The sequence below is a fragment of the Oryzias latipes genome, chromosome 22 (assembly GCF_002234675.1).
Source record: "Oryzias latipes chromosome 22, ASM223467v1".
Lineage (NCBI taxonomy): Eukaryota > Metazoa > Chordata > Actinopteri > Beloniformes > Adrianichthyidae > Oryzias > Oryzias latipes.
The window spans coordinates 2,312,927-2,337,964 of record NC_019880.2 but is presented as its reverse complement, the minus strand read 5'-3'; the positions used below and the strand labels follow the sequence as shown (position 1 = coordinate 2,337,964).

Genomic DNA, 25,038 nt, shown 5'->3' with positions numbered 1-25,038 from the left:
GTGTGGAGGGGGGGGGGGGTTAAAAAGCAACAAGTTGCTGGAGGTTTATCATTACAGCTGTCAGGTGAAGATATTAGTCAAAAGGGGTGGGGCCTGTCCACACACACTCAAATGTTACAAACATACCTGTTGGTCATACAAGTCAACACGTACACAACACATGTACAGCTCACACGCACATACTTATGCACACAAACAAACACAGATCAGGGGGAATCCACCCGCCGGGCAACCCAACGTCAGCCACCCAGACCAGAGCCGCCACAAGGGGCCCCAATGTCAGAGAGCAGGGGGGGCACAGGAGCGTGGAGAATACAAGCTCCAGCCCACCCAGGGGCCCCACCCCAGGGCCTATCCACATGGGAGGCCCCCAGTCGCCACCAGTCAGGCAGCGACCCACTACCACCTGGAAGCTCTGAGCATCCCCCCACCCCAATCCCAGGCACAAACCAGGGCCCCCCAAGGGAGACATCCATTGCACCAATTTGTTCCAGCGCCACAAATTCAACACCTTGGAACTAAAACTCTTTGAAATCACGTCCAGACTCCAAAGTTCTTATAAAACCTTTATTATCCAAACAGGATTTGCAATGGATGTTTATGAAACAGGGAGTGCTCTTACTTTGAAGCAGGAAGCAGCAAAGGATTTGTTCCTGTGATTATTGTTATAATATTTTTTTCAAAATAAAAGAGTAGCTTATAATAGAACTGAAAACTCACCAGAAAACAGTTCTGCCTTTTCCTTTTTGGGTTGCTTTGACTCATTTTTCAGTTTCGGTATAAAAACATCTGAACTCCGCTAAACAGGATGTTTCTTCAGGAACCAGAGATCTCTCAGCCGAACACAAACATGAACCCCTGAAGTAAATAAGCAACAAACAGAGAAACAGCAGAAGTTCTCCGCGTCCAGGAGGATGTTTGTAACAGTCCACGTTATGCCGGAACCAAACAGGCTGTTTGGACACAAATAATCCATCCAGAACCAAGAGTTGGGGCCCGGCCGGGTCACGTGGGGGAGACCCCTCTGCGTCCCAGAGGAACCAGCCTCGGCATCGGTCTGGGCCTCCATGACGTACCCAGAGACGATGCACCCCCCTGCCCTCCCCCATCTACTGGACCTGCCGCCGCTGTCGTGGCACTGTTGGCATGGGCCGTCACTGCAGCCCCGCCTACTTTCATGTGTAGTAAAGGGGGTGGGGCTAGGACACACCCTTTCCCGTTCCCAGTGGTCTGACCCTGCTGCACAACACCCCCTTTAGAGGCCGGTTGCCCGTTAGGCTTGGGAACGTGGTCACCCCCAGAAGCTCCGCCCACCACAGAGGAGTCCTCAGAAAGAGTTTTTTCAGTTGTTGCCATGGAAATGGGTTGCTGGTTCAAAAAAACGATTTCATTCAGGAGGGAGGACAGGCCGTCATTGTCCGGTCCTGGAGGCCCCTGCTGCTGAACTCCAACGTGAAGGTTCTGGCGTCGGTTCAGGTTGGATTCCTCTGACAGGCTCAGGTGAGAAAGACCTGCCAGGTCTGGAGGTGGTCTGGTTGGATCAGGAGCTCCCTGCTGGGGTTGCGTGTGAAGTTGTGTGTCTTCCTGTGCGGCAGGTTGTGTTGTTGTAACCCAACGGCTGACGTCTGTGAAAAAAAGAAAAACGGTTGTGATCGGCTCTTCCTCTGAACTCAGGGACAGTTCCTGGCAATGCCGCGTCTTACCTGTAAAGGGGTGGGGCCCTGAGCACAGCGTGGCCTCCTGATTGGTCAGGATGGGGATTCTCAGAGTGGTTGAGCTCACAGCTGAAACATCCACATAGGAAGATGTCAGGACCTTTCAAAGTAAGAGCGCTGTAACGTGGAGCTGTGGGAGCCATCAGTACCTGTTGCAGGTGCCGGCGTCAGAACCACTGGAGTCACCGTCACAGGGCTCGGGGTCAGCGCTGGAGCGCCAGGTAATGCCTTTCCTAAAGGGGGCGGGATCTTAGCTGGAGGCGGGGAGATGTGAGAAGAAGGGGGGCCTGCAGGAGAGGTGGTCATGGTTAGCGTGGAGACAGACACACACACAGCAGTTAAAGAACTAGTTAGTGTCTACAGCAGGTAGGTTAGTCTCACCTTGGAGAGCTGCTGGATTCTTATTGGCTGACGGAGCGGGAACTTTACTGTGAGACAAAATGATGGGAATCGTTTTTTGTCGCGGCTTGGGGGGAGGAGCCAGGACAGCTGCCTGGAATGTCTCAGCACAGTCGGGCGTCAACACATTATTTATGTTGTCACTGTTTGCGTGTCCTGCTGGTGCTGAGGCCCCGCCCCCCGCTGTCACCCAGTCCTGGTTGGACAAAAGGAATCCAAGGACATTTTCTGCAACAAAGAAACACAGTGCAGAGTCAGAGCGCCCCCCAATGGGAGGTGGGAGCATTTTCCATGTTTGATAATGCTACAGGTGAACAGGTGAGTCAGTGTGGAGGAGAAACAGGAACACAGAAAACTTAAAGGTCATCTGGAAGTTGGCCTTTAGGTTTGACATAGCGTAAAGTGATTTTGGGGTTTATTCACCAATAATGTATGTTTTTACTCTTCTCTACCCCCTTAATATTTCCTGTGGGTCACCTGCAGCTCCCGTACAGGTTTGACCGTTTTTCGCCCCTCAGACCACCCGTATCCACCCGTGAGGGCAGCTGTAACTACGGCTTGAGACCCATGTTCCACTGGTGTCGGTTGTGAAGCTTTGGATACGACAACCCCCCCCCCCCCCCAAAAGAATCAGCGAAGCAAGTCAAACCCACGTTGTCCGATGAAATGTTGAGGTTTGCTCTGACTCTCTGCTTCCTTCATCTCACCATGACTGTCCTAAAAGACAAAAACAGACACACCAGTTAGACAGACACACACACACACAAGTGAATAGGAGGAGTCAGAGTTCGTACCCCGCCGAAGGTCGCCCTGTTGGATTCTGGGCTTTCCTTGCCATCAGGTGACAGATGAATGGACTTGTTTGGCAGATGCTCCTTCAGGCTGAGATCAGAATGATCTTCTGTCAGAGGAAACAGCGCGTCAGCCTTTAGGCACATTCAAACAAACCCCGCCCCCGCCAAACTGCCAAACCCGCCAGGGCGCAGGAAGGACATTTTTATCACCAAAGCTGGTTTTCAGTTTACCAACAACTTGGCATGGAAAACATTTTAAAGCTGTAAGAAGCGCTCTGCTGTGTTCCAGGGTGTGTTCACACCGGCAAGTTTAATGCGGATCAAACAAGAGAATCCCGGTCCGGTTAGGAATTTAAGGTCAGTTTTGGTTCAGGTGGTTGTTTGGAGGCTGGCCATCACCAGGTTTGATCTGGTGCGGGGCTCAGGGGGGGGGGTTCTGTTCAGACCTGCTGATGGAACCAGGATGGACAGGAACTGGTCCCTCCTCCTCTTTAGTCTGGTCTTCTTCCTCCTCAGGATGGTCTCAGCGTTCCTCAACTCCTGGATCTCCTCCCGCGCCTGAAAGAAGAGTTTTTGATTTGATTTGAAATGATTTATTTCAAGCAATTAAAGCAAGAATAGTGCACAAAACAACACAATCAGCAGTTTTACATTCATACAAAGACGCATCAAACTTTGGATATGGATGAAAGGAAGTGGAAGGAAGTGAACGTATAGAATCCCAACCTGTTCTACCGTAACCATTCATTACAGTATTTATGATTATCCGGTTCATAACTTTTACCAGACAGAATTAAGAAAATCACATGACAAAGATGAATTACTTAATTATTATGTAAAAATACACATATTTAGAAATCAACATAACACTTGCAGATCAGTTTTCTAAAATATGTGCAGATTATTTTCATTAGAAAAATCATGACTATGATAAAAAATAAAACTATGTCAGGAAATATGGATATTATAAAGTTTCAAAAGCCTCCATAGCAAATGCAGATCAAGTATCAAAAGTTAAAAATATGTGCAGCTCATCATGAATCGACCCCCCCCCACACTCTTTAGAGCTTCATCTGATGATGCGACCAATGAGCAGACGGACAGAGGGGTGTGTGTGTGTGTGTGCGTGGGGGGGGGGTCTCTAACCCGCTTCAGCGTGCCGATTCTGGAGAGCTTGTCCTGGGTCGTTCCAACCTCCGTCCTCAGGGCACAAAACATCTGCCGCATCTGAACTCGGCGCTCCCTCTCCTGCTGGTTGTGACGCTGGTGAGGCACGAAAACAGAGGCGTCAGCGGCGCCCGCCACCGGGAGGCTTTAGAGTGCACGTGACGTGCACCCAAATCCGAAAGTGAGCAGACTCAAAGAAAAGTTCAGGTTTAAAAAAAAAAAAAAAAAAAGCTTGTGTCGCAATACACCAGCTTGCAGTCTGCTGTGGAAAATCACATGTGTGTGTATGCAAACAATCAAAACAGCTTTGGGCGGCCAATCAGGAAACGGATCGTCAGCAATGTTAGGTGAGGGAAGCTTTGTGGAGGAAGCTAAAATATTTAAAAACTTTGCGTGCATGAGCGTGAACATTTGATATTATTCTCCACCTTTTTGGATCATAATTCTCTGATAAAAAGACAAAAGATTCTTTATTTAAACCTCGTCCCAAATGCGCTGACGTATGCAAAAAAGGCTGAAAAGGGATCGAACCCGTGCGGGACACAAGGTGGCTGACCGCTCTCTGTAGAGAGAGTAGTGCGGTAGTGCTGTTCACGGGATACGTGCAGCCTGACTGTTAGATCAGGGTGCGTGTGACTGACTTTAGCCTCCTGTGGAGGTCCAGCTCCTCAGCTTTAAAATCTCCCAGGATGCTCTGCTCCAGTGGCAGCTGAACTACTGAATGCATGTAAATGCCCCTGCTGTCTGCCCGGCCTCAGCCTGAGAAAGCCTCCGGTTTCCCTCTTAGTTTATTCTGGTTTTGTCCTTTTGTTCAATTTAATCTTGTGGTCTTTGTTTGCATTTTTGAGTAGTTTTGTGTTTTGCATTTCTGTAATAGTTTTCTTGCTTAGAATTTAAGTTATTTTATCAGCTGTTTGGCCTTTTGTGTTTTTTTTTCTTCGTTTCCTTGGTTTTTTTATGTTGCGTCACCCGCGTAAACGGCTGTGTGGCCAACTTCAACCCCGCCCGGTAATTAACTCTTTCTTTATGAAACCCATTCTCTCCCTCCTCCCTGAAGAAGGACGTAACTGCACCCTATTTTCACCAAAAGGGGGCGGAGCATCCATGCCTTTTCAGTCACAGGAACTGCAGAAATGTGATATTAACACTTTTGCACTTTTATCATTTTGGTTGTTGTTGCCATCGTGGTCATTATTACTCTCCACTTTATGTGCCCAATTGAATGCACTTTATTATTAACATGTTTGAAACATATTTCTAAGAAATAAAAACCATAATTTCTGTAGTTTTTAGCTGTGTGAAATGTTAAAGCAGTAAAGTAAAACGAGGTTTCATCCATTCCCAGCTGTGTGGCTCCTTCAGAGCAGTTCTGAGCCTCTCACCTCACTAACTGTAAAAGAAGATTTTGGGTTATGACTTGTTTATGATATATTTTTGGTGACTCCCTTTACACAAAAAATGCACACAAATGTGTCGTTCTATCGGTTTGTCTGATTTCAACATAACGGGAGACATTTCTTTTTACACCCACATTTCAGATTAAATCTGGAACATCGGGGGTCTTACGTGTCTCTGTAAAGCCCCCGGTCTGTCGTCCTCGCTGTCCGACTCCTCCAGGTCTGACGAGTCGTCTGTGTCGCTGCTGGACACCAAGTCCACAAACTCCACCTGCGGCCTCTTCCGGGAGTAAACCCCCGTGTCGGCGTCCACGCAGACGATGTCCAGGTCAGACGGGTGACGAGCCAACTCCTGCTGAGGACTCACCCTTTCAGCGGGGGGGGCAGAAGGGCCACAGGTCCCAACAGCAGCCTGGTGCTGGACCCCGTCAGGAACTAAAGCTACTGGCGTTGTCGGGACACCCCGCTGGAGCTCCTGACCCGGAGAGGGTTTGAAGGAGTTCGGGTTCGTAGGAGCTGGGGGGGCCGGGGGCGGCGCCTTCATGGTCACCACGACCGAGTCTTTGGTGAAGCTGCTCACTGGAATTTTAATCACCCGCTGACTACTGAGGAAGTTGGGCTTTTGATTGAGGGGGGCCGCAAAAGGAGAGGAGGAAGAGGAGGATTCAGATGACGAAGACCCCGGGGTCTTTGGATCAGAGATGAAGGCTGAAGTGATGAGGGGGGCAACTGGGAGAAGAAGGTTCAGATGTCAGAACCAAAGATTTCAAATTCATGTTCATTTGATGTCTAAAGCGTCTTTCATAAAAAGAGAAAAGCTAAAGATGCCATAAAAAAAAAAACAAGAACGCAAAAACACACACATGCAACAAAACAACACAATAATAAAATACACAAAAACAAACACAATTTAAAGAGAAATGATTCTAAAAAGCTATAGACAGCTCAGAAGGCGCCGTCTGCCTGGGGTGTCAGCCTCTAAGCAGCACACCGTACCCCCAAAACCCCTCCCGCCCCACAGACCCCCCAACCCCTGGGTCCAGTACGCCCGACAGGGGCCCACAAGGGGCCCCCAGGGGGCCCACCTGGCCGGGCAGCTCAGAGGACCCGGAACAAGAGGTCAGAGGTCGAACAGGGCCAAAACTCTGGGAGGCCGAACAATAACACCCCAGACCTAATAAAAAGCTGAATTGGAGGTTCATTCGCTAAATGGACCAAAACCAGTGCAGAGGTTCTAAGACGGTCCGGTCCCTCTGGCTGGTTCTGGTTAAAAGGCGTGCAGCCGAGTTCTGGACCAGCTGCGCAATCGTACAGCATTAAGAACGAGGCTGATAGACGATGAAAACGGACCAAACATCTGCTCAAGGTGACCTTCAACATGGTTTCATAACACACAAACTGAACCCCCCCTCCCCCGTCTGGACACCCACCTCCCTGAGCCGGGGGCTTGGGGCTGATGGCTTTCAGGTGACACACAGGAACCAGCTGGACCAACTTTCCATCCGGCTTGCGAAAATACTTTATGCCCGGCAGAGACGGAACCGGCTGCAGGATCATCCTCTGCTGGTTCGGCGAGGATCCGGGCGCCTGGGGGGCCTTGACTGATAGAGCAACAGCTTTACGTGGGCCGGGGACTTGAAGGAGCAACACCTGGGGGGCTTTGGGAGAGGTGGGGGTCACCTTCACGTCCTTTTTGAGCTGTGGATCTGAAAACAGACGGTAAAAGTCCAGGTCAAAGGGTAAGTTCAACCAAGAGGAGAGGCAATACTTACTGGTGGGGGGGTCCGCTGGAGCTGGTGGCTGCGAGGTGGATGGGGGTGGCGCCACAGCGGCGGCGGCGGCGACGAGCAGAGACGAGGCTGAGCGGACTGAGTCCTGCGGACGTCGGCAGCGTAGTAAAAAGGCCTTACGCTGCTGGGTGGAGGCTGTGCGGCCCGTCAGGTAGGCTGCCAAGCGGTTCGCCGGGTGGAGCGCCCCCATCCTCCCCAACTCAATCTTTGCCAAATTGAAGTCCTTCCCGTTAACCTGCAGAACCACAGAGACGGGCTCAGAGAGGAAGGGAGTAAAGCTTTAGTCCAGACTTTGGTCCCGACTGTCCTGACGGGTGGAAACGGGCAAACGGGTGTGCGGGGAACCCAGGTGACCCGTACAAAATATCACAGTCGTAGACGACTCGTGTACATTTCTGTCTACAGGGATGCTGCGGGTGAAAGGTCATATCAATTGGTCTGGCTGCAGGCATCAACGGCCGGAACCAGAAAGTCCCCCCTATATCGCTCGGGGAAAAAAACAGCAGTTTTTCCTTTTAAGCTCTAATTACGTTTTTTTATTACAATTCTTCTGGGTGGGGCCTAGTTGTTTAATTTCTGCTTCTGGCCGATGATGTCAGGCGCCATCTTGTCTGCAGCAAACACTTCAACAACTCCACAAGTGAACGGAGGCGTCAGACTTACATCAGACTAACCGTCCAAAATGAAGAACCAAGAGGGAAATTAGCCAGCTCTGCTTTCATAAACCCCCTTATCTATGACGCATGAAACTTCTGCATAGGACTGCAGCTCACTGAAGAGCGGAACGCCGACAGCTGCACTATAGAAATCTTCTCACAAAAGGGTTAGCAGAGGTTAAATGGGACAGGCTTTACCTGCACCAGCTGATCCTTTCCTCCTGGCTGTCTGAGCGAGGCGGAGAGGAAACCAGCGGTCGACCGTTCCGCCGGGAAAGGAAAAGGTATGAAGCCCGCTCTCTGTCCTTCGCTATTCTCCTCACCGCTGTCAAGGAAACCTGGGAAATCATCCTCCTCTTCTTCTGTGTCCTCGTCCTCCTCTTCCTCCCAGTCCTTCTCATGCCCCACCCCCTCCTTTGGGCAGTTTTTAAGAGGCTCCTCCTCCTTCGTCCCCGGCGCCTCTTCCTTCAGGTCTTCCATATGCCCCGCCCCTTCCTTGTGCCAATCTTCAGGAGGCTCCGTTTGTTTCTGCGAGTCCCCCACGGGTCTAGCTTCTTCCCTGTAGAAGTCTTCAGGAGTCTCCGCCTCCATCTCCGCCCGCAGGCCCTGAAGATGCCCCGCCCCCATCGTCTGCCAGTCGTCTGGCAGTTCTTGCCTGTGCTTCTCAGGCCTCCCTTTCATCTTCCTGTGTCGGTCCTCAGGATGCTCTGCCCCCTTTGCTTTCTCCTGGTCCTCCACAGGCTCCGCCTTTACCTCTGTTTGGTAGATCTTTGCAGGCTCCTCCTGGGTCACTTCTCTCTGAAGGAAGCAAAGAACATCTCCATGAGTTTCAACAGCTTGTTGAAGACATCTAAGCAGTTAACCAAAGTTCTGTACGCCAATGTGAACCAGAACCAGCTCCATTTTGTTCTTCCTCACCTTTTTCTGACTCGGATTTTTTCTCGGCTTGGCTGGTTCTGCTCGTTTCTTCCTCTCCCGTTTGGGTGTGGTGATGCGGACCCTGTAGTGGATGCACTGGTCGGCGCCGCTGCCCTGCACAGTCCGGTCCATAGGACTGATGAAGTACTTTCTGACCCAGAAGGGCTGGTTCAGTTCATCCTGAGCCACAGCTTTACTCAGCTTCTTCAGCACAAAGTTCTGGTCCGCCTCGCTGCTCCAATGGCAAGCGGTGTGAAGGAACAGGCGCTTTGACGGCTTCGGTGCCGGTTCTGCTTCTGAACTCTCAGAGGGTTGGGTGGGACTGGACCCATCTGTGTCAGAAACCGTAACCGCCGTTACAAACAGTCATGAAGGGCAGCCATGAAAGAGGCTGTGAACTCACCACGACGACGTTGTGCTGCGCTCTTCATCCTAACCGTCTGACTCCCCTTCATGAAGAACTTCAACTGAGCAGAGTTATTTCTGGAAACATTCTCATCGGCCGCAGTTTTCTGCTGGAGAAGAACAGGATTGAACAACCGGTTGAGCAGTCCAGCAGGTTTAGGTTGGTCTGCGAGACACATCTGATAAAACTCGGAAACATCTGGGAATTGAAAAAGCGGTTTTTGGTCCAAATGTGGCAACCCTAATGTGGATTCCTTCTCAATCGAGTCAGAGTGCATCAGAACAAAACACAACCTTCTTAACTGTTTTCAATGAATGGATCCGGTTTCTCCGTCTGAGGAACATGTAAGTCCTCTCACTGGTTTTTGTGTCAGAACGTGACCCAGTGAGGTCAGAGAACTTTTAACAGAGGTTCCAACTTGTATAAAAAAGCTGGTCCAACATCGGTTGGACTCGGTTCTGGTGTAACGGCCCTCACCTTCCTGTTGTAGACTCGGATTCTGGCGCAGCTGCTCCGATACCGTCTTCTCACCTGGGAACATTTGAAAGAGAAGGTCTTAAATGTGGGTCGGCTGGCCCGGTTCTTCCGACATGTCTGGGAGGAAGAATCCTTACGGGACGAGAATCCTTGCAGAGCGACGTCGACATGCTGGGGGCGTAGACGGGCTCTGAATCCACGTCTCCCTCGCCTTTCTTCCACAGATTCTGGACTCGTTCTGCAGGCTGGAAGACGCTCTCCGAATCCTTCAGGACTAAACATCCAGCAGAAAGAAGAGAAAACTTTAAAACCTTTCTGACAATCAGGTGGGAAAGAAAAGACGTTTTTGAGGTAGAAAAACCGACCGTAAGCCATCTTCATCCTCCTCTTCCTTTTCCTCTTCTTCTTCTTGATGCCGCCATGGAGGGTGGACGGGCTGGAGTCCGAGTTCTCCAGATTCTTGAGGAGGACCATCTTCTGCTTGAGGCAGCTGCAGCCGAACATGCAGGCGAAGCGGCCGCAGTGGCTCACGCGGGCCGTTCTCGTCAAGCTGGCACAGATGCAACCGAGTCTGCAGAACTCGTTCAGACAGGAAGGCTTCGGCCTCTGCGGGAGCTGGATCGGCGCCGTTGGGTTCTCCCTCACAAAGCCCTGAGGAGGAGAAAATATGAAGGACAGGAAGGAGAGGCTTTTAGAGCCAGAAAGCACTTCAGCTAGAAGTTGTTGTTTAGTGATAAACCACCACAATCCAGCGAGGAACCAGAACCTAGAGGAGGTCTCACTGCAGTGAGAACCCGCTAAGCCTTAACCAACAAACTGAACAGGTTCTGGTTCTGTGATGTGAGACACGTTTGGGTCATTGGGGAGGAGCTAAAACAGACTCACGGTCAGCGTGAAGAGCGAGGACAGAGCGATGGCTGCTCTCTCCTCGGTGATGCTGGTCCGGTACCGGCCCTCCTGGACCACGATGTCCTCCAGGTCCCTCTGCCTCAGCAGGGCTCGAGTCGTGACGGCCCGGCTTGGCTTCCTGACGACATCCTTGCTTGGACTGCTGGTCGGGCCCAGCTCAGAGTCGGACTCCAGCGGAGCCAGGTCCTTGGATATGGGGGAAAGCGGCGCCACGGGCTCAGCTGGACTCAGGGTCTGAGATGAGGCTCTGGGTTTGAGCTTCCGCTTCTTTTTTAAAGGAGGAGGGTCTGAAGGCTGGGTACTCTGAGGGGGGGGTTCCCAAGTCTGTAAAATGGGCTGCGTTGGTGCAGCTGAATTCAACTCAGACCTCACAGCAGCACCAAGTGGTGGTCTGGGTTTGTTCTGTTTGGGGCCGATGCGTTTCCTATTCACCATTTTTGGGTTTTTTGTCTCTTTGAGTCGTGGTCTCTTGGAGGGAGGGATGAATCCAGACACCAGGTCTGAGGCGGGTGATCCAGCCGTCTGCACTTTCAGGATGTGGTCCAGCGTCCGGACGTAGCTCGGGCTCCTCGCTGGGAGCTCAAACACCGGCGGCTCCTGTGGCGGCTGGGTGAAACTGGCGGCCCGCTCATCGATCAGCTTCCCCTCGATTTCCAGGTACTCGTCCAACATGTCACTGCAGAACGCCGACAGGTTCTTCTTCTGCAGGTCTGGACTGGGACCAGCTGCAGAGCACAACACAGTGAAGAAACGGGTTTGTTGGAATCCTCTCAGAACGAACCCTATTCCCATTCCACACTTTAACTGACAGTTACATTAAAGTAGCTCCTCATTCTTGCAGCTCCTCACTGACAAAATGAAGCTGATCCAGCTCATCCGAGATGTTTGGCGATGGGATTGGCATTGAATATGATCAACTGATCACTCAGAATAACCATTCTGGATCTGAGACCTTTCATAACACGCTCTTGATAATCCTCCTTTTTTTTAAATAAAATTTATTACAAATTATTCAGGTTATAAACTGACCAACCATATGCCTCCAATAAAAGTAGGTGGAGCCTGCTGACAGACTTCGTGTAATCCGCTTGGTGGTAGGGGCGTGGCTTAATTTAGACCAAAAATCAAATTAAGTACAACCTAGTGCCAAAAGTCTTGATTTTATCTTCTTATTAAATTCAGTTTTTTTTTTTTAGAGCTTGTAATCGTGTGAGACTATGATAGCTCCAGTCGGAGGCAGCTTCCATGCCAAGACACAGAAAGAATTCAGAAAATAATGATCAACTTGTTGGAGGTTCATTTTTTTGGACATGTTTGATGGAAATTTAAATTTCAGCCTCTCTGAAAATATCACGCATGTTCCAAATTAGACCATTACTCACTGGGATGCACGGTGGCGCAGTGGTTAGCGCTCTTGCCTCACAGCAAGAAGGCCCCCGGTTGGGGGACCTGGAGCAGAATCACCAATGTGTGGAGTTAGCATGTTCTCCCCGTGCATACGTGGGTTTTCTCAGGGGGATTCAGCTTCCTCCCACCGTCCAAAAACATGTTCCATAGGTAAGTTTGTTACTGTAACTTGTCCCTAGGTGTGAATGTGAGAGTGCATGGGTGTGTGATTGTGGCCCTGCGACAGACTGGCGACCTGTCCTGCCCTCATCAGTAGCCGGGATTGGCTCCGGGAGCCCCGCGACCCCGAAATGGACAACGGGTTTAGAAGATGAATGAATGAACGAATAAACATTACTCGGGTGATGTACAGAATGGACCAATGGGGAAATGTGAAGTACCTTCAGGTTTGCAGGATGCAGGGGAGGGTGCAACCTCTGCTGTACTAAACTTCTCTCTCCAGCCTTTGATCTGTGTCATATCTGTAGTTTTTCCCGTTCTGGACATAAATCCTGCAGGGACATCTAAAAGAAAATAAATGAAAATCCCATGTGCATCAGTTCTCCCTCTGGGTCAGTAAAGCTGGACCTGTAACTTAGTCATACACATAAAACACGAAGAGGGCCTTTTGTTTGATATCAAAAAGGTCTTTAATGAGCTAGAAACAACGAGCTTACCCCTGGACGATGGCAGGTTCTGGGTCACAGACTCTAAACTAACTCCAGGAGGGGGGATGGGAAGGCGCACTCCCAGGTACTGAAGGTCGATGGACAGAGCTGGATCCAGCAGGCTCATCTTCAGACCCACTGAACACAGAGATTTGAAAAACAAAGAGTTGACGTTGAGTTCAGTGATGGATTTGAAGTACTGAAGAGGACGGGTGGTAAGTACCTTCCTGCAGCACCGGATGGATGACCTGCCTGTGCTTCATCAGTTTCAAGTCTCTCAGCAGCGTCTGCTGGTATGCAGCGATCTTCTCCTGCAGAGCCTCCACCGGAGCTTCACATGGATTCTCCTTCAAGTGGCATTGGTTGTCATGGCAGACGACTGAAGCGGAAGCACAAAACAAAACCTGTCCTCCTCGAACGCGACATGCCCCCCACCCCTCCCCTTAAACATTTATCGCTTTGAGTCTAAATTCAGATAGAGAGGAACGCCTGCTCCTCATTTTTTACCTTCGGAGCGCTCCTCTCGCTCCTCAGCAGCGTCGTGACTCTCAGGTGTCGTCTCAGAGTGATGGGGGGGCATATCGGGGACGTCTGGAATATGAAGCTTCAGGGCCTCCTGTAAAATGTTCACATGTTTAGGAAATATCAGAGAATAAATCCTTCAAAGACAGATCAGACAACAACGTTCAGGGTCTCAAAAAGTCTGACTAACTCCTTAAATTCCATTGAATAGCATTTCTTGTGTAATATGTGTGTGTGTGTGGGTGGGGGGGGTCTTACGAAGTTTTGTTATGGGGGACATACACTATTCACACCATGGACTGTATCTGAGAACTGGACTGAATGAGTGTAATGTTACCCATTGAAATGGTTTACTTCCGGCTTAAATCGAATAAAAGTCAACACAGTCGCCATTTTTTTGCGATACAGACGCTGTTGGAGTCAGACGTCATAAGTAAGCAGTGATTGGTCCGAAACGGTCTGAATCATCGTTTCTATGGAAACCATTCTCGCCCATCAGGAGGGAGCTTGTTGGAAGGCCACACCCTCCCACAGACAGCGGGCTCGGAAGACTATGGTTGTGTCCGAATTTCTTTCCCTACTCAATACATAGTGCACTACATTTTCTAGTGCTGTCTGAATCTACAATTTCAAAATCCAGTGCCCTAGAAATTTCCCAGAAGTCTCTGCAAAAAAATAGTGTGCATCGACGCTCACTACATCAGCGAATATAGACCACAATGCATTGCGTCTGAACAATTTTTGCCAAAAAAAATTATTTACATGTATTTTTCTAATAAACCATCAACGTTTTTATCTTCAGAAGACAGTGGACTCATAAATGATCGTCGCAAAACGCTCATATCAATTAGATTTTCACTTTGTAAAATCGATGACGTCATATTTGCCGTTATAAAAAAAAAGTAGTGAGCATGGTGTCCGAATTGCTTTTCAAAATCCAATTAAAATCCGCCTACTTTTATTGAGGCGTCTGATTGGTCAGTTTCTAACATGCATGAAACCAGAGGGTACTTCCTGTTTGGAACGCCAGGAGGGAGGGGTCACTCAGTCCAGTTATCATATACAGTCAATGGGTCACACAAACTCAAACTGAATATAATCTTTATGAAAAAGTAAATTCTAATAAACTGCAAAAAACTGATATAACTAATGATTTTGTCTTCAAAGTGCTGTTTTATTTCAGATGTAAACCAGCCTTTAGAGGTCGTTCTTGTTTTCTTGTACTCTTGTTTTAAGGTCTTTCTTGGCCTTTCTTACAATGTTCCTGTCATCAACTGCTGTTATTTTCTTTATTGTGTCTGTGGTTCAGCACACCAATGTCTTCGTTCATCTGCAGAACCATCCAATGATTAAACTGGTTTTGGACCAGAACTGATTTTGCTTCTTCACTCAGCATTACAGTTGCTTGTTGGTTGCAGCTCTTAACGGTACATGCAGTTGTAAAAGCGTAAACATTCAGTCTATCTTTAAACCTGTGCACCTGTCAAGTCACATGCTCCAGTACCTTTGGTCACAAAAATGAATAGATTTTAAGCAAATAATGATATCGTTTAAGTCATTGGTAAGATATAACTGGAAATAAAAGCTGAAAAAAATCATTTGGGCGCATTAATCAAATACATTCAAGCAGAAACAAAGACAAGAATTTGATTGGAGGTATCGCCTTTCAGAGGTTATGTATACATTTCCACCTCTTTACCTTAGACGTGAAGGAAATGAACAACTGCTCCTCAACTTCCTCCAAGTTAGGCTGCAAACGACTGTAGTCTTCTATCTTTTGGTCCTCGTTCATCTCGTCCAGCTTCCCCTTCCTCTTTTTCTTGCGTCTGCCTTTTTGGACCGAGTCGGGAGGTGAAGGCAGTAAAGGTTCAGGGGGCTCTGCTGTCAGCGGAAGGGACATGGGGACAGCAGGTTCTGAGTTTGGAAAGGTTGTCCCGATCCCAGCGTCCTCATCAACTGAGAAGAAGTGCACCAGGTCGGTGAGGGAAGGTGTGGGTGACAGTCTGTCTCCATCCAGTGAGAAGGTAGGAGACAATGGCAGCTGAAGTGCGAGAGGCGAAAGCTCTGCGGGGAAAGGCAAAAGCTGTTCACAGTCTTGAAATGATGGAGGGGGCCCGCTGGAAGGCGTAGATGGTGACGAGTTCAGACCCTGTGGTTCAGCCTGGCAAGGCAGCAAAGCTGAGCCAGATCCTACAGCAGGCTGAAATGTTGCAAAGGGAGTCTCTACATACGGCTCTGATGAAGGTAACACTGTGTGCCATTTGAACACAGAGCTTCTGTTTGGCAGCAGGTCATCAGAAGCTCCAGGTGGAAAAGGTGCTTCAGAAGATGCAGAGTCCAGCTCCAGAGCCAACGAAGCTGGCAGAGAAGGTAAGGGTTCTGGGGAGCTTGCCGGTGACAGAGGCTCAAAGTCAAAAGACGAACACTCTGGGTCGGGAAGAGAGGACTCTGTCTTCGGGGGGTGGGAGTCTGGAGGTAGTGTTGAAGATTCTGCAGACGTTGTGGGTGAGTTTTGGGAGGGTAACACTGTGTTTGGGATTAATGATGAGGTAGCACACGTAGAAGGGGTGGATGTAGGTGTCCTAAAGGGAGATGTGGTTAACACTGATGAGACATCAGGTATAAGCAGCTCTGAGGATGAGTTTTCATAAGCCAAGTCTGAAGAGCAGTTGGGTTTTGGTTGTTCTGGGTCTGCTCCAGAAAAAGAAGAGTCACTTGAAGGAAAAGAAGGCTTTTGATAGGTTTCACCTGCTCTTTCAGGGCTACGCATTCGTTCCAGTTGAACGTCAGCTCCAGCAGGTCTGCAGCTCTCAGTGATGAGTTCAGGCACAGTCAGTTCAGAAACTCCGGCAGAACCTCTGGATCCAGACACAAGTTCTGCCGGAGAAGAATCCTGTTTACTTGTGGTCTTTTTTAATTTAGTTGAATGCTGTTTCAAAAACAGAGCAAGTGCTGGTAGTGGAAGGCGGGCAGGACGTTTGGGATGCCTCGTAGTTTCTGGTGTGTCTGAACTGCACTGCAGGTCCACACTTTCACAAGAGTTCTGGGACCCAATTGGAGAAGTACAATTAGAAGCCTTGGTTCTGGCATTGTCCTTGTGGCTAGATGAATTTAAAAAATGCTTTTCATCTCTGGTTTTTCTTCTTTTCTCAAAAGCTTCAGTTTTTCTCTGTAGTGCTTTGACAGATAACCTGTCCCTCTGACGAACAGCCTGACCTCCAACGCCCCTCCTGATCGTAGTGTGAGTTCTTGTTTGTGCTGCTCCAGAGGAGGTGCTTTGACCCGTGACAAGATTGTCCATATTACATCTCTGAAGTGAGACATGAGCTTCGCGAATCAGCTCAGAAAACAGCTTCTGAGCGGGACGTGAGCTGGGAAAACCAAACACAAGCAAAACATTAGTGACATTTATGTCTGTTTAGTTATCCTGAAGGAAAGGAAATTATTCTGCGACATGAAAGTCCACAATCCAAGTTGACTTTCTCAGCAATTCTAATTATCCTAAGTTTGATACGTCTTTGAATGAATGTATGAATGCTTATTGTATTGTTTTGTCCATTATTCTTTGATCGTTTGAAATAAACAATTTCAAATCAAATCAAATTTCATTTCATTTAGGTTCATAAACCCAGAATTTTGTATCTCATTGGTCTAAAAAGCCTACATCAGCTAAAAAAAGACGTCACTCTGGAAGGGCAGCAACTTCAGAGCAATTCAAAATACTGGATCTGTTGGTGGCGACAGCAAGAAAAAAAGCAGCTCTTTGAACTATCGTAAGTCTTCGACCATATACACAATTACCATCATTCCAACTGATTCTGACGTGGAGAAAAGCTTTAAAGAATCCGTTGGAATTGGGTTAGTTGTATAAACATAGAAGAGTTATGGTAATATTATTTAAGAGTTAAAAGACAGATTTGAGCAAAAAGTCATTCAACCATAAAAAGAATGGAAATAAAGAACTGAAGTACAAGGTGGAGGATTGTCTGAAGAAGTGCTCTGAGTGAAATAAGATGGATTTCAGAAAAAATCTACAGGTTAACTTACTTTATCAGCATGTTCAGATTATTAATCATCTTAGGGTTTATATTAATCTTATTGTTTTTTCTATTAGAAAAAGAGGTTTGCTGACCACCAGAAAGCTTTCGATATCATTCAACCCAACATGGCGTAGAGAGTAAAATCCAGTTCAGTTCAGCTTATTTATGAGTCGCAGTCTCACAACTGAGGTTTTTTTAAAGTGCTACAAGAAAAAAAGGGGCCTTTTGTACCATAAATTATTTTGAACTCAATCTAAATAAATGACAAATGTTATAAAGTATTCTAACTATTCCAGATCATTGTAATAGAACATAGTTCAGATCATTTTAATTCGGCCAAAATGGACTTGAAATTTTGTGCTTGATCATCCAACATTTACAGCACTTTGAAAAGTCTCTCTTCTGTCCAGCGTCCTGATTCAGCACAACCTAAATCACAGCAGCAAGCAAGATTAAACTTTGATAATAGCTGAGAGAATGTCACAGTATTTGGTACTTGATTGCACAAAGCGTAAACGTGATGACACTAACACACTCTCTAAAAATCCCTTTATTTAAAGTATTTAGTTTCAAAGACTACCTGGACAAAGAAGGGATGTAAAAGATAAATATGTATTGAAAGATCGATCACCCCTGCTGGGTTGAAAACTAAAGATATAAGCAAGATTCTGTCAGTATAAAATCTACTGAAAAGTAACAAAAATCTGTTTCTGGCTAACTTTGACAGTTCCTCTTCCTGTTGTGCTCCCCCAGCACTGAAAACAATACATAACTATATGAAAATGACACACTAGTTTTAACCACAAACAACAAAACAGTCTACAAAACTCAAACTGCCAGCTTTTTAAGTTTGAAACTGTTATGTCAAAAGACATTTTGTTTTTGTTGCTTAAAATAAAAAGTAGTAGCAAGTAAAAGAAAAGAGGGTTTCTCTGTTAAAAGGCATGGATTCTCATTTATAGTTTTAATTGCCTAAATCTAGATTGTTTTCATTAAGATACAAAAATTGGTTAGTTGAATTTGATGTTTTTTTGATTTGTGGACCATGTATTGAAACGCGTATCAAACTGTGTGAGAGGGAAAGATACACAACCTGAGGACCAAGGCATCAACAATCTGGTTGTAATCTTGGAAAGAGACACCTTCTGGGTGAGTGTTACAGATATCAATATTTATCGCAGTACTTTTTTCATAATGTATTCTACCGTTCACAGTGATGTGTTTACATGACATAATGTCCATTAAATGTTGTTGTGACAAGTTGCTTTAGTGGGCAGTAACTGTACAATTATTAAAAATATCTTAGCAGTATTATTTTACACTGTTCATCACTAAGGAATATTACTGTAAAATTCTGCTAGTATCACTCTCACCTTAAACTTTGTTATTGTGGCAATGTGCTACTATCCTTTGTACCTGTTTCAGGTTTGTGTAAGAAATATTCAAAGCAACATTTGCAGGTTTTTAGGTTGATGTGGAAACTAACAAACTGTAAAGACCTTTCATATCCTGGCAGACTTTACTCAATAAAGCTAGATGCAGATGAACTACCCTCTAAATCTGACATTGAGTAAAAGGAAACAAAGCTGTTCCCTGTTACAGTACAGGTCTTACCGTGGACTTTCTCCTGTGACCTTGGCACCTGACTGATCCCTGTGTGTAGTAGCGTTTCTCTGGATGGCTGGTGGGTCTATGGGCTTTGGGTTAACAGTCTTTGGGCATCTGGGCTTGTGGTTTGCTAGCAGTGACTTCAAGCTTTTCTTCATAGGATGCTGCTCAGTTATTGCATTCCCCCTTTCTGTGTTCAAGACTTTGCTAGAGTTACTTTTTACTTTCAGGCTCCACGAAACAGACCCTTCTTCTTTCAGGCCTTTAGCAAATGGGTTGTAGTTGACTTTCAACTGAGCAAGCTGTGGGTTTTGGTAAGCAGTAACAGCCATGAACTCAGTCTGGGGGAAAGTGAAGGTGAGAACATTGGGACCATTTAAACGAATGTCTTCAGGAGCCTTGTCAGTCTGGACCACATGAAGGCGTGGTAAGTAACGGTGCATTGGATGCAGGATGATGTTCTCCTCCTGGTCTGAAATGCTGTTAGTGAGCTTTAGTCTGTAAAAGGACACTGGACTCCGCATCCAGTGCTCGCCTGTAGCAAGAGACTCAGGATGAACAAATGGTTTACTTTTAATATGACGCTCTGCTTTTCTACAGACTTGCCAGCTGTTGCCGTTCCACTTGTGCTGACTGCCATCTAAAGGATAAATGTCCATTAAAAGACAGTAGTTCTTCAATGGCTGCAATCCAGTGATGCGGAACCGGCAGTACGGAAACATCCTGTTGCCTTGTTTGGTGAGAATCATCTCTGTACCACAGCTGAAAAAGTCTTTCCACATGCTGTTGTTGTCCAGTGTCACCCTAACCCTTTTGCAGGTGCTGTCAGCTGACAGGTGTCCTGCGTGAGTGTTCAAACTTGAGGGGTGCTTTTGTCCGTCCATCTCTACAATGGACTCCTTGGACACATTCCTGTAATGTGCATCCCAAAGCTCTGGTTCCTCACTGGATGCAAAAGTGCTTTGATCTGTCCATTGTTTGGTTCTCTTCACTGGTCTGAGAGGTGCAGCAGGATGATCAGCTGCAGGTTCTGCAGCCAGGGCAGTTGCGTCTCCTTTCAGAAACACCATCCCTTTCTGAATCTTAGAAGAGGCCATGAAAAGATCTCTGAAGAATTCCACTTGTCATACATCTGCACAGGAGTCAAGACCGCATCCTGAAAAAGAAGAAAGGTCAAGTTAATTTCCTCCTCGTTTGATCATTTAGCTGCATTTAGTTCATGTAATTCCAAGGAGGCAAAGTCTGTGATAACTGGCACAAAAATCTGGTGGGTGAGGGGAACAAACTAAATCCTTTCAAACCCAAAATGAATCAAACACACTTCCTTTTGGCTGAGATTGGATTCAGGTAGGTTGTTGGAACTGGTACTGACCCATCTTCAAACCCATGTTACTCTGAATGACAGTTTTTCTCCATTGTTTTGGCTCATTTCTTGAAACAGAAATTACATTCTCGAAACAACATGGACAAACCTCCAAACCACTAGGCAATTGTTCACAACACAATGGAATTTCTCATTAATTTTATCAAATTGCAAATGTCTTAGTACATGTCTCAATGTCTCAGTACATCTTTGCAAATGATTAAGTACAGGTAGGCTACATTTAGCACAATTTCCAAGTGAATAGATCTTGTTGATCTAAACTGATTTTTGATTCTCTGTCTAATGGTTGTTCGCTCCAAAATGAGTCAGCATCATTTCATTGTGTAAGTCATCACATGCACAATAGTCTGTTCAATCCTCAAAATTAGTCAAGAACATAATACCATGAATACGATATATGAATCCCTTGGAACATTTAATACATTTATTATTATTTTGATTTGATCCCTGAAAATGAGTGAGGTCTCATAGGGCATCACCTACCACTATATGTTATTGTATGGAAAGGTGGAAAGGTGGACATAAGGGATATTTCAATGGTCCTCTGCTATAGTGACAAAGTGACAAAACATCTACCGTAATCATTTTGACTTGCAGTGCCTACACAATACCAAAGGGAGGAAGTATTTCGGGGCCACTGACTGTTTAAATGAGAAGGAAATTTAGTTTTGACACATGAGTGAATTGTTTTGGGAGAGATATGAGCTTTTGCAGGTGAACCATGGCGTTGTGCCGAACCATCCACATTATTTTGGCAAAAGCAACAAGAGTGTTGAGAACGTCCGATCTGCTTCAAAAAATGAGCCAAAGCAATAGAGAAGGATCTTTGCCATTTTCGAGGCACTGACTTTTTACATGGAAAAGGAATTTAGTTTTGAAGCATGAGTGAACAGTTATGGGAGATATATTTGATTTTGCACGTGAGCTATAGTGTTGTGCTGAACAGTAAGACTGTTTTGCCAAATGATCTTAGAATTTTTAGAATGTAATTTCTGTTTCAAGAAATGACCCAAACCAACGGAGAAAAACTGTAATAAAGGGTGGGAAACTGGGAATAGTGTCTGAAGATGACAAGAAGTTGGACCACTATCAAAAAGGCAACAGTGAGAAATGCCACAGTAAACCAAAACCACTAAAGTGAAGGAGAGGCTGATCAAGATGTATTAAGTTCAACATGTGCAACTCTCCATCTGTCAATGTTCTAAAACCGCTCAATCTCTTTCAGGGTCACAGGTTGGCTGGAGCCTATCCCAGCTATTGTCACGCAAAGGCGGAGACAGTTAGCCAATCCATTGCAGGGCCAAAAAACAGACAACACTCACATTCTCACCTTCTCCTCACACCCATACATCCTAGAACCACAATTTAACCTTTGAAGCATGTTTTTAAATGCATATTTTTTCAGCCCCCTCAGGATTTTGCACCAATTCCTGTACATTTTTCACGAAACACCAACTTCTTCCATTCACCACAATGTTGCCAATCATTCTCATTTTATTTCAGTCTAACCAATCGTGCCCCCACTTCTTGTGATGGTGTTGCCGATACGGGTGATAAAGTCTTTTCATATCAACAAAAATAACAGGTAAAGAAGTTGTTTTTCTTTTTGCTGACCATATGGCCGCACATTGAAAAGCAGCTCAGCTAAAGCCAAAACGTGGTGCAATGAAAGCACTGGTTCTATAAAGCTCATAGTACAGTTGCTACATTTCATCACCATAATCACTGTTGTCTAAAACATTTTTACAACAAAAATATTATCAATATGTTTTATTTCTTAAGCAGGGTTTGTGTTACCACTGATTTTTCAATTCGATTTTAATCTATCTTTTTTGCCAAAGCAAATAATTTAAATGTTTGAAGGTTCTCATCCATGAGGGTTAGCATATCAAAAAAAGATTGAAATGGATTGAAGAGGATTGAAAAAGTCTCTTGGATATAAGAAAAAACGTCTTCAATGGTCCAGATGATCTTGATTTACATTTTTTTGTTGAGAAGGTACTCAAATGTCAAGAAGACATTTGCAGTGTTTCATTAAATATAGGCCTGGTTTTAAAAAAAATGAATAATTGGCATCCAGTTGGTAGATATTTAAAAATGCAATCCATATTCATCCATTCAATGACCAATATATTTCTAAGTAATTTCTTGCAGGGGGTTAATTTGTACGTCTAAATCAAATCGATTTACTAGTTTGGCAATGATACTCAGCCCAAAAGAAATGAAACTCATGATTAGACACATCATCAATTCCAAACTGTTCCATCCAGTTCATAATCCATAACACAAATCCAGAGTATTCATAATTATTGTTTATATTAGGATCTAAAATCTAAGGCTGGCTTTTCATCAGATCTTGAAGTGTACCGAGCCTCAGATGAATACTAAAACAAAGTAAATCTAAACAAGAACAGTAAACATCTATCTTAATAAGGAGGTTCCTTATTACAGCATAATAGTCGCTACTTGGGAAAAAGCACTGCTGGTTGTTGCTCTGCCTGTTGTACACATAATGTAGGGCTCTAGGCTAAATTCTTGCATTCGTTGCACCGGTGCCCCTGACTTTTTTTCTTACCTTCTCGATCACATTGCATTTTAACTCAGAAGTTTTACACTGTTAGACTTGAAAATTATCAACTACTAACTGGTAAACAAAGTCCTTTATTTAAAACACAATTCTCCAATAATGACAACATACATAATAAAATTGGTGTTTAAAGACCCACTACAATGACATTCGTGCTTTTGATGTCTTTAATATGTTCTTGGGGCATTTTTCTCATGACAGAGGATGTACAGTGGGGCAAAAAGTATTTAGTCAGTCACCAACTGTGCAAGTTCTCCTACAAAAAAATGAGAGGTCTGTAATTTTCATCATAGGTGTACCTCAACTATGAGACAAAATGGGAACAAAATTTTAGAAAATCACATTGTCTGATTTTTAAAGATTTTATTTGTAAATTTTGGTGGAAAATAAGTATTTGGTCAATAGCAAAAGTTCCACTCAATACTTTATTTAACCTATGTTTGAAATAACAGCAGTCAAACATTTTCTGTAAGTCTTCAAAAGGTTTTCACAAACTGTTGCTGGTTTTGGCCCATTACTCCATGCAGATCTCCTCTAAAGCAGTGATGGGGCTGATACTGAGCAACATGGACTTTAAACTCCCTTTAAAGTGAACATGCACAAACGAGATGCGCAGTGAGACCCTCTGCGGTACCTAGCTTTTCTACCTTAACTAAGACCCAAAGGACTTTACAGTCAGTCCCATTAGTGAATGGGACTGACTGTAAAGTGATTCACTAATGGGACTGACACACACAATCACACACCAACATATGCACATAATGGAGAAGGGTTTTGACAAATCTTGAGGTCATAAGATGTTTGAGCCACTTTGACAAAGATTGGATCCACTACAGCTCTTGTCCCAATAATTTGTATTGTTTTCTTAAGATGAAAGTATTGTAACATAAGTGTATTTTCTATCAATCAATATAGATTGCACTATATCAAGAGATCATGTGTGCTTTCCTTTCACCAAAAGATTGTGAATCAATTATGCCCTAAGCACACAAAGATGGAAAACAGCATTAGCAAACCTTGCTATGAACAGTATATTTGCTTTTGATTGACAATTCTTCCATGCTAACAAGTACAATATCTACCCTAATTGATGCTCATACATATGTTCCATTCAATAAACATTGTTGCCAATATAAACACGAGTCGCTAATTAAACAAGTCACCAACCAAAGACGGTTCTAAGAATACAGGGTTAGGGTTGAAAAACATTACGATATCACCTAGCCTTGTGTAGAAAGAAATGCAGTTACTTATTCGGCTGTCTTTTCATCAGTTTTGTCGGATCTCAGGTTATATCAAGTAATACCCTTTGAAAACGTGTAACAAACGAAGAGCTACCCCACTCACGTATGTTATCATCTAAGAAACCATTTATACCTACTAGCTCAACTAGAAGTCTTGGTGTAAATGTCAGATAACCATAGCACTGCCACCATTCACATCCTACACTGTGGTGTTTGATGTCAATGATATTTAAACTGTTGTCTTCTTGATGTGTGTGTGACCACTAACCAACAACCAACCTTCACCGGTTAGACACTGTGGTTAGTTAAAGCTGGTCAGGGTTTTGAAACCACTAGAATCCCATCTTAAAGTTGACCTACCAATGACAAAGTTGACTATGCTCTTTGATGTTTAACTAGCATTTAGCTAGCAGCAGGCCTGGCTGCAATCCATGGCATGGCTGCCCACCAACTAGCAATAATCTCATCATATCCTTCCGCCCCCGAACCTAAACACCGTTACCTTAAGCCTACTGGAGTCTGACACCGGTGATACTAAAATCCGTCCCAATTGTCGGGTTTTCCGTCGTGTAGCCGTCCTCAAATTGGTCTTTTTTTTTTAACCCAACAGCGAACACGCGCAGCTTATTCGTCACGTCCCCGCCCGCCGCGTCCTCTTCCTTCGGCACTGCGCAGACTCGGACGCCATCTTAACCACCTGGTCCGAGTGTGTTGCGTACGCCTCGGTCCAGGCGCTTGGGGGGGATCCACTTGGAGCAGGAGACAAGAATGCTACTCGGACCTTCGGACTGTCTCCTGAGTCGGATTCGTTTGAACGGGGACGGATAGACCCACTTCGTAGAGCCCCCACCCCGAACTGGGGGCACGAGAACGACCCATTGTTACACGGGAAGGGTTCGTGACCGGGGTTCGGTCGGCCTTAATCACGGTATCGTCGCGGGCCCAGTAACGTCCGCGTCGAAGCTCCGCCA

The 25,038-nt window shown here is 45.7% G+C and overlaps 1 protein-coding gene across 3 annotated transcripts; it reads right to left on the bottom strand.

Annotated features, from left to right (window-relative positions):
* Positions 1-552: 552 nt before the first annotated feature.
* Positions 553-25,038, bottom strand: LOC101164266. 3 transcript variants are annotated; one of them, XM_023952040.1, is made up of 25 exons: positions 24,428-25,038; positions 18,859-20,008; positions 14,904-16,575; positions 13,190-13,298; positions 12,906-13,061; positions 12,692-12,820; positions 12,416-12,538; positions 10,605-11,353; positions 10,085-10,370; positions 9,857-9,993; positions 9,720-9,773; positions 9,240-9,351; positions 8,837-9,168; positions 8,117-8,716; positions 7,245-7,497; positions 6,903-7,178; positions 5,642-6,201; positions 4,055-4,171; positions 3,355-3,466; positions 2,909-3,015; positions 2,768-2,831; positions 2,097-2,342; positions 1,865-2,002; positions 1,704-1,784; positions 553-1,625 (listed from the first exon to the last, which is right to left on the bottom strand). In XM_023952040.1, the coding sequence occupies exons 2-25, from the start codon at positions 19,947-19,949 to the stop codon at positions 1,006-1,008; spliced, it is 8,124 nt and encodes a 2,707-aa protein (XP_023807808.1). In that variant the 5' UTR covers positions 19,950-20,008; positions 24,428-25,038; the 3' UTR covers positions 553-1,005. The 3 variants fall into 3 exon arrangements, with proteins under 3 accessions (XP_023807808.1, XP_023807807.1, XP_023807809.1); XM_023952039.1 differs by having other exon boundaries at positions 24,570-25,038; XM_023952041.1 differs by having other exon boundaries at positions 9,240-9,348; positions 24,570-25,038.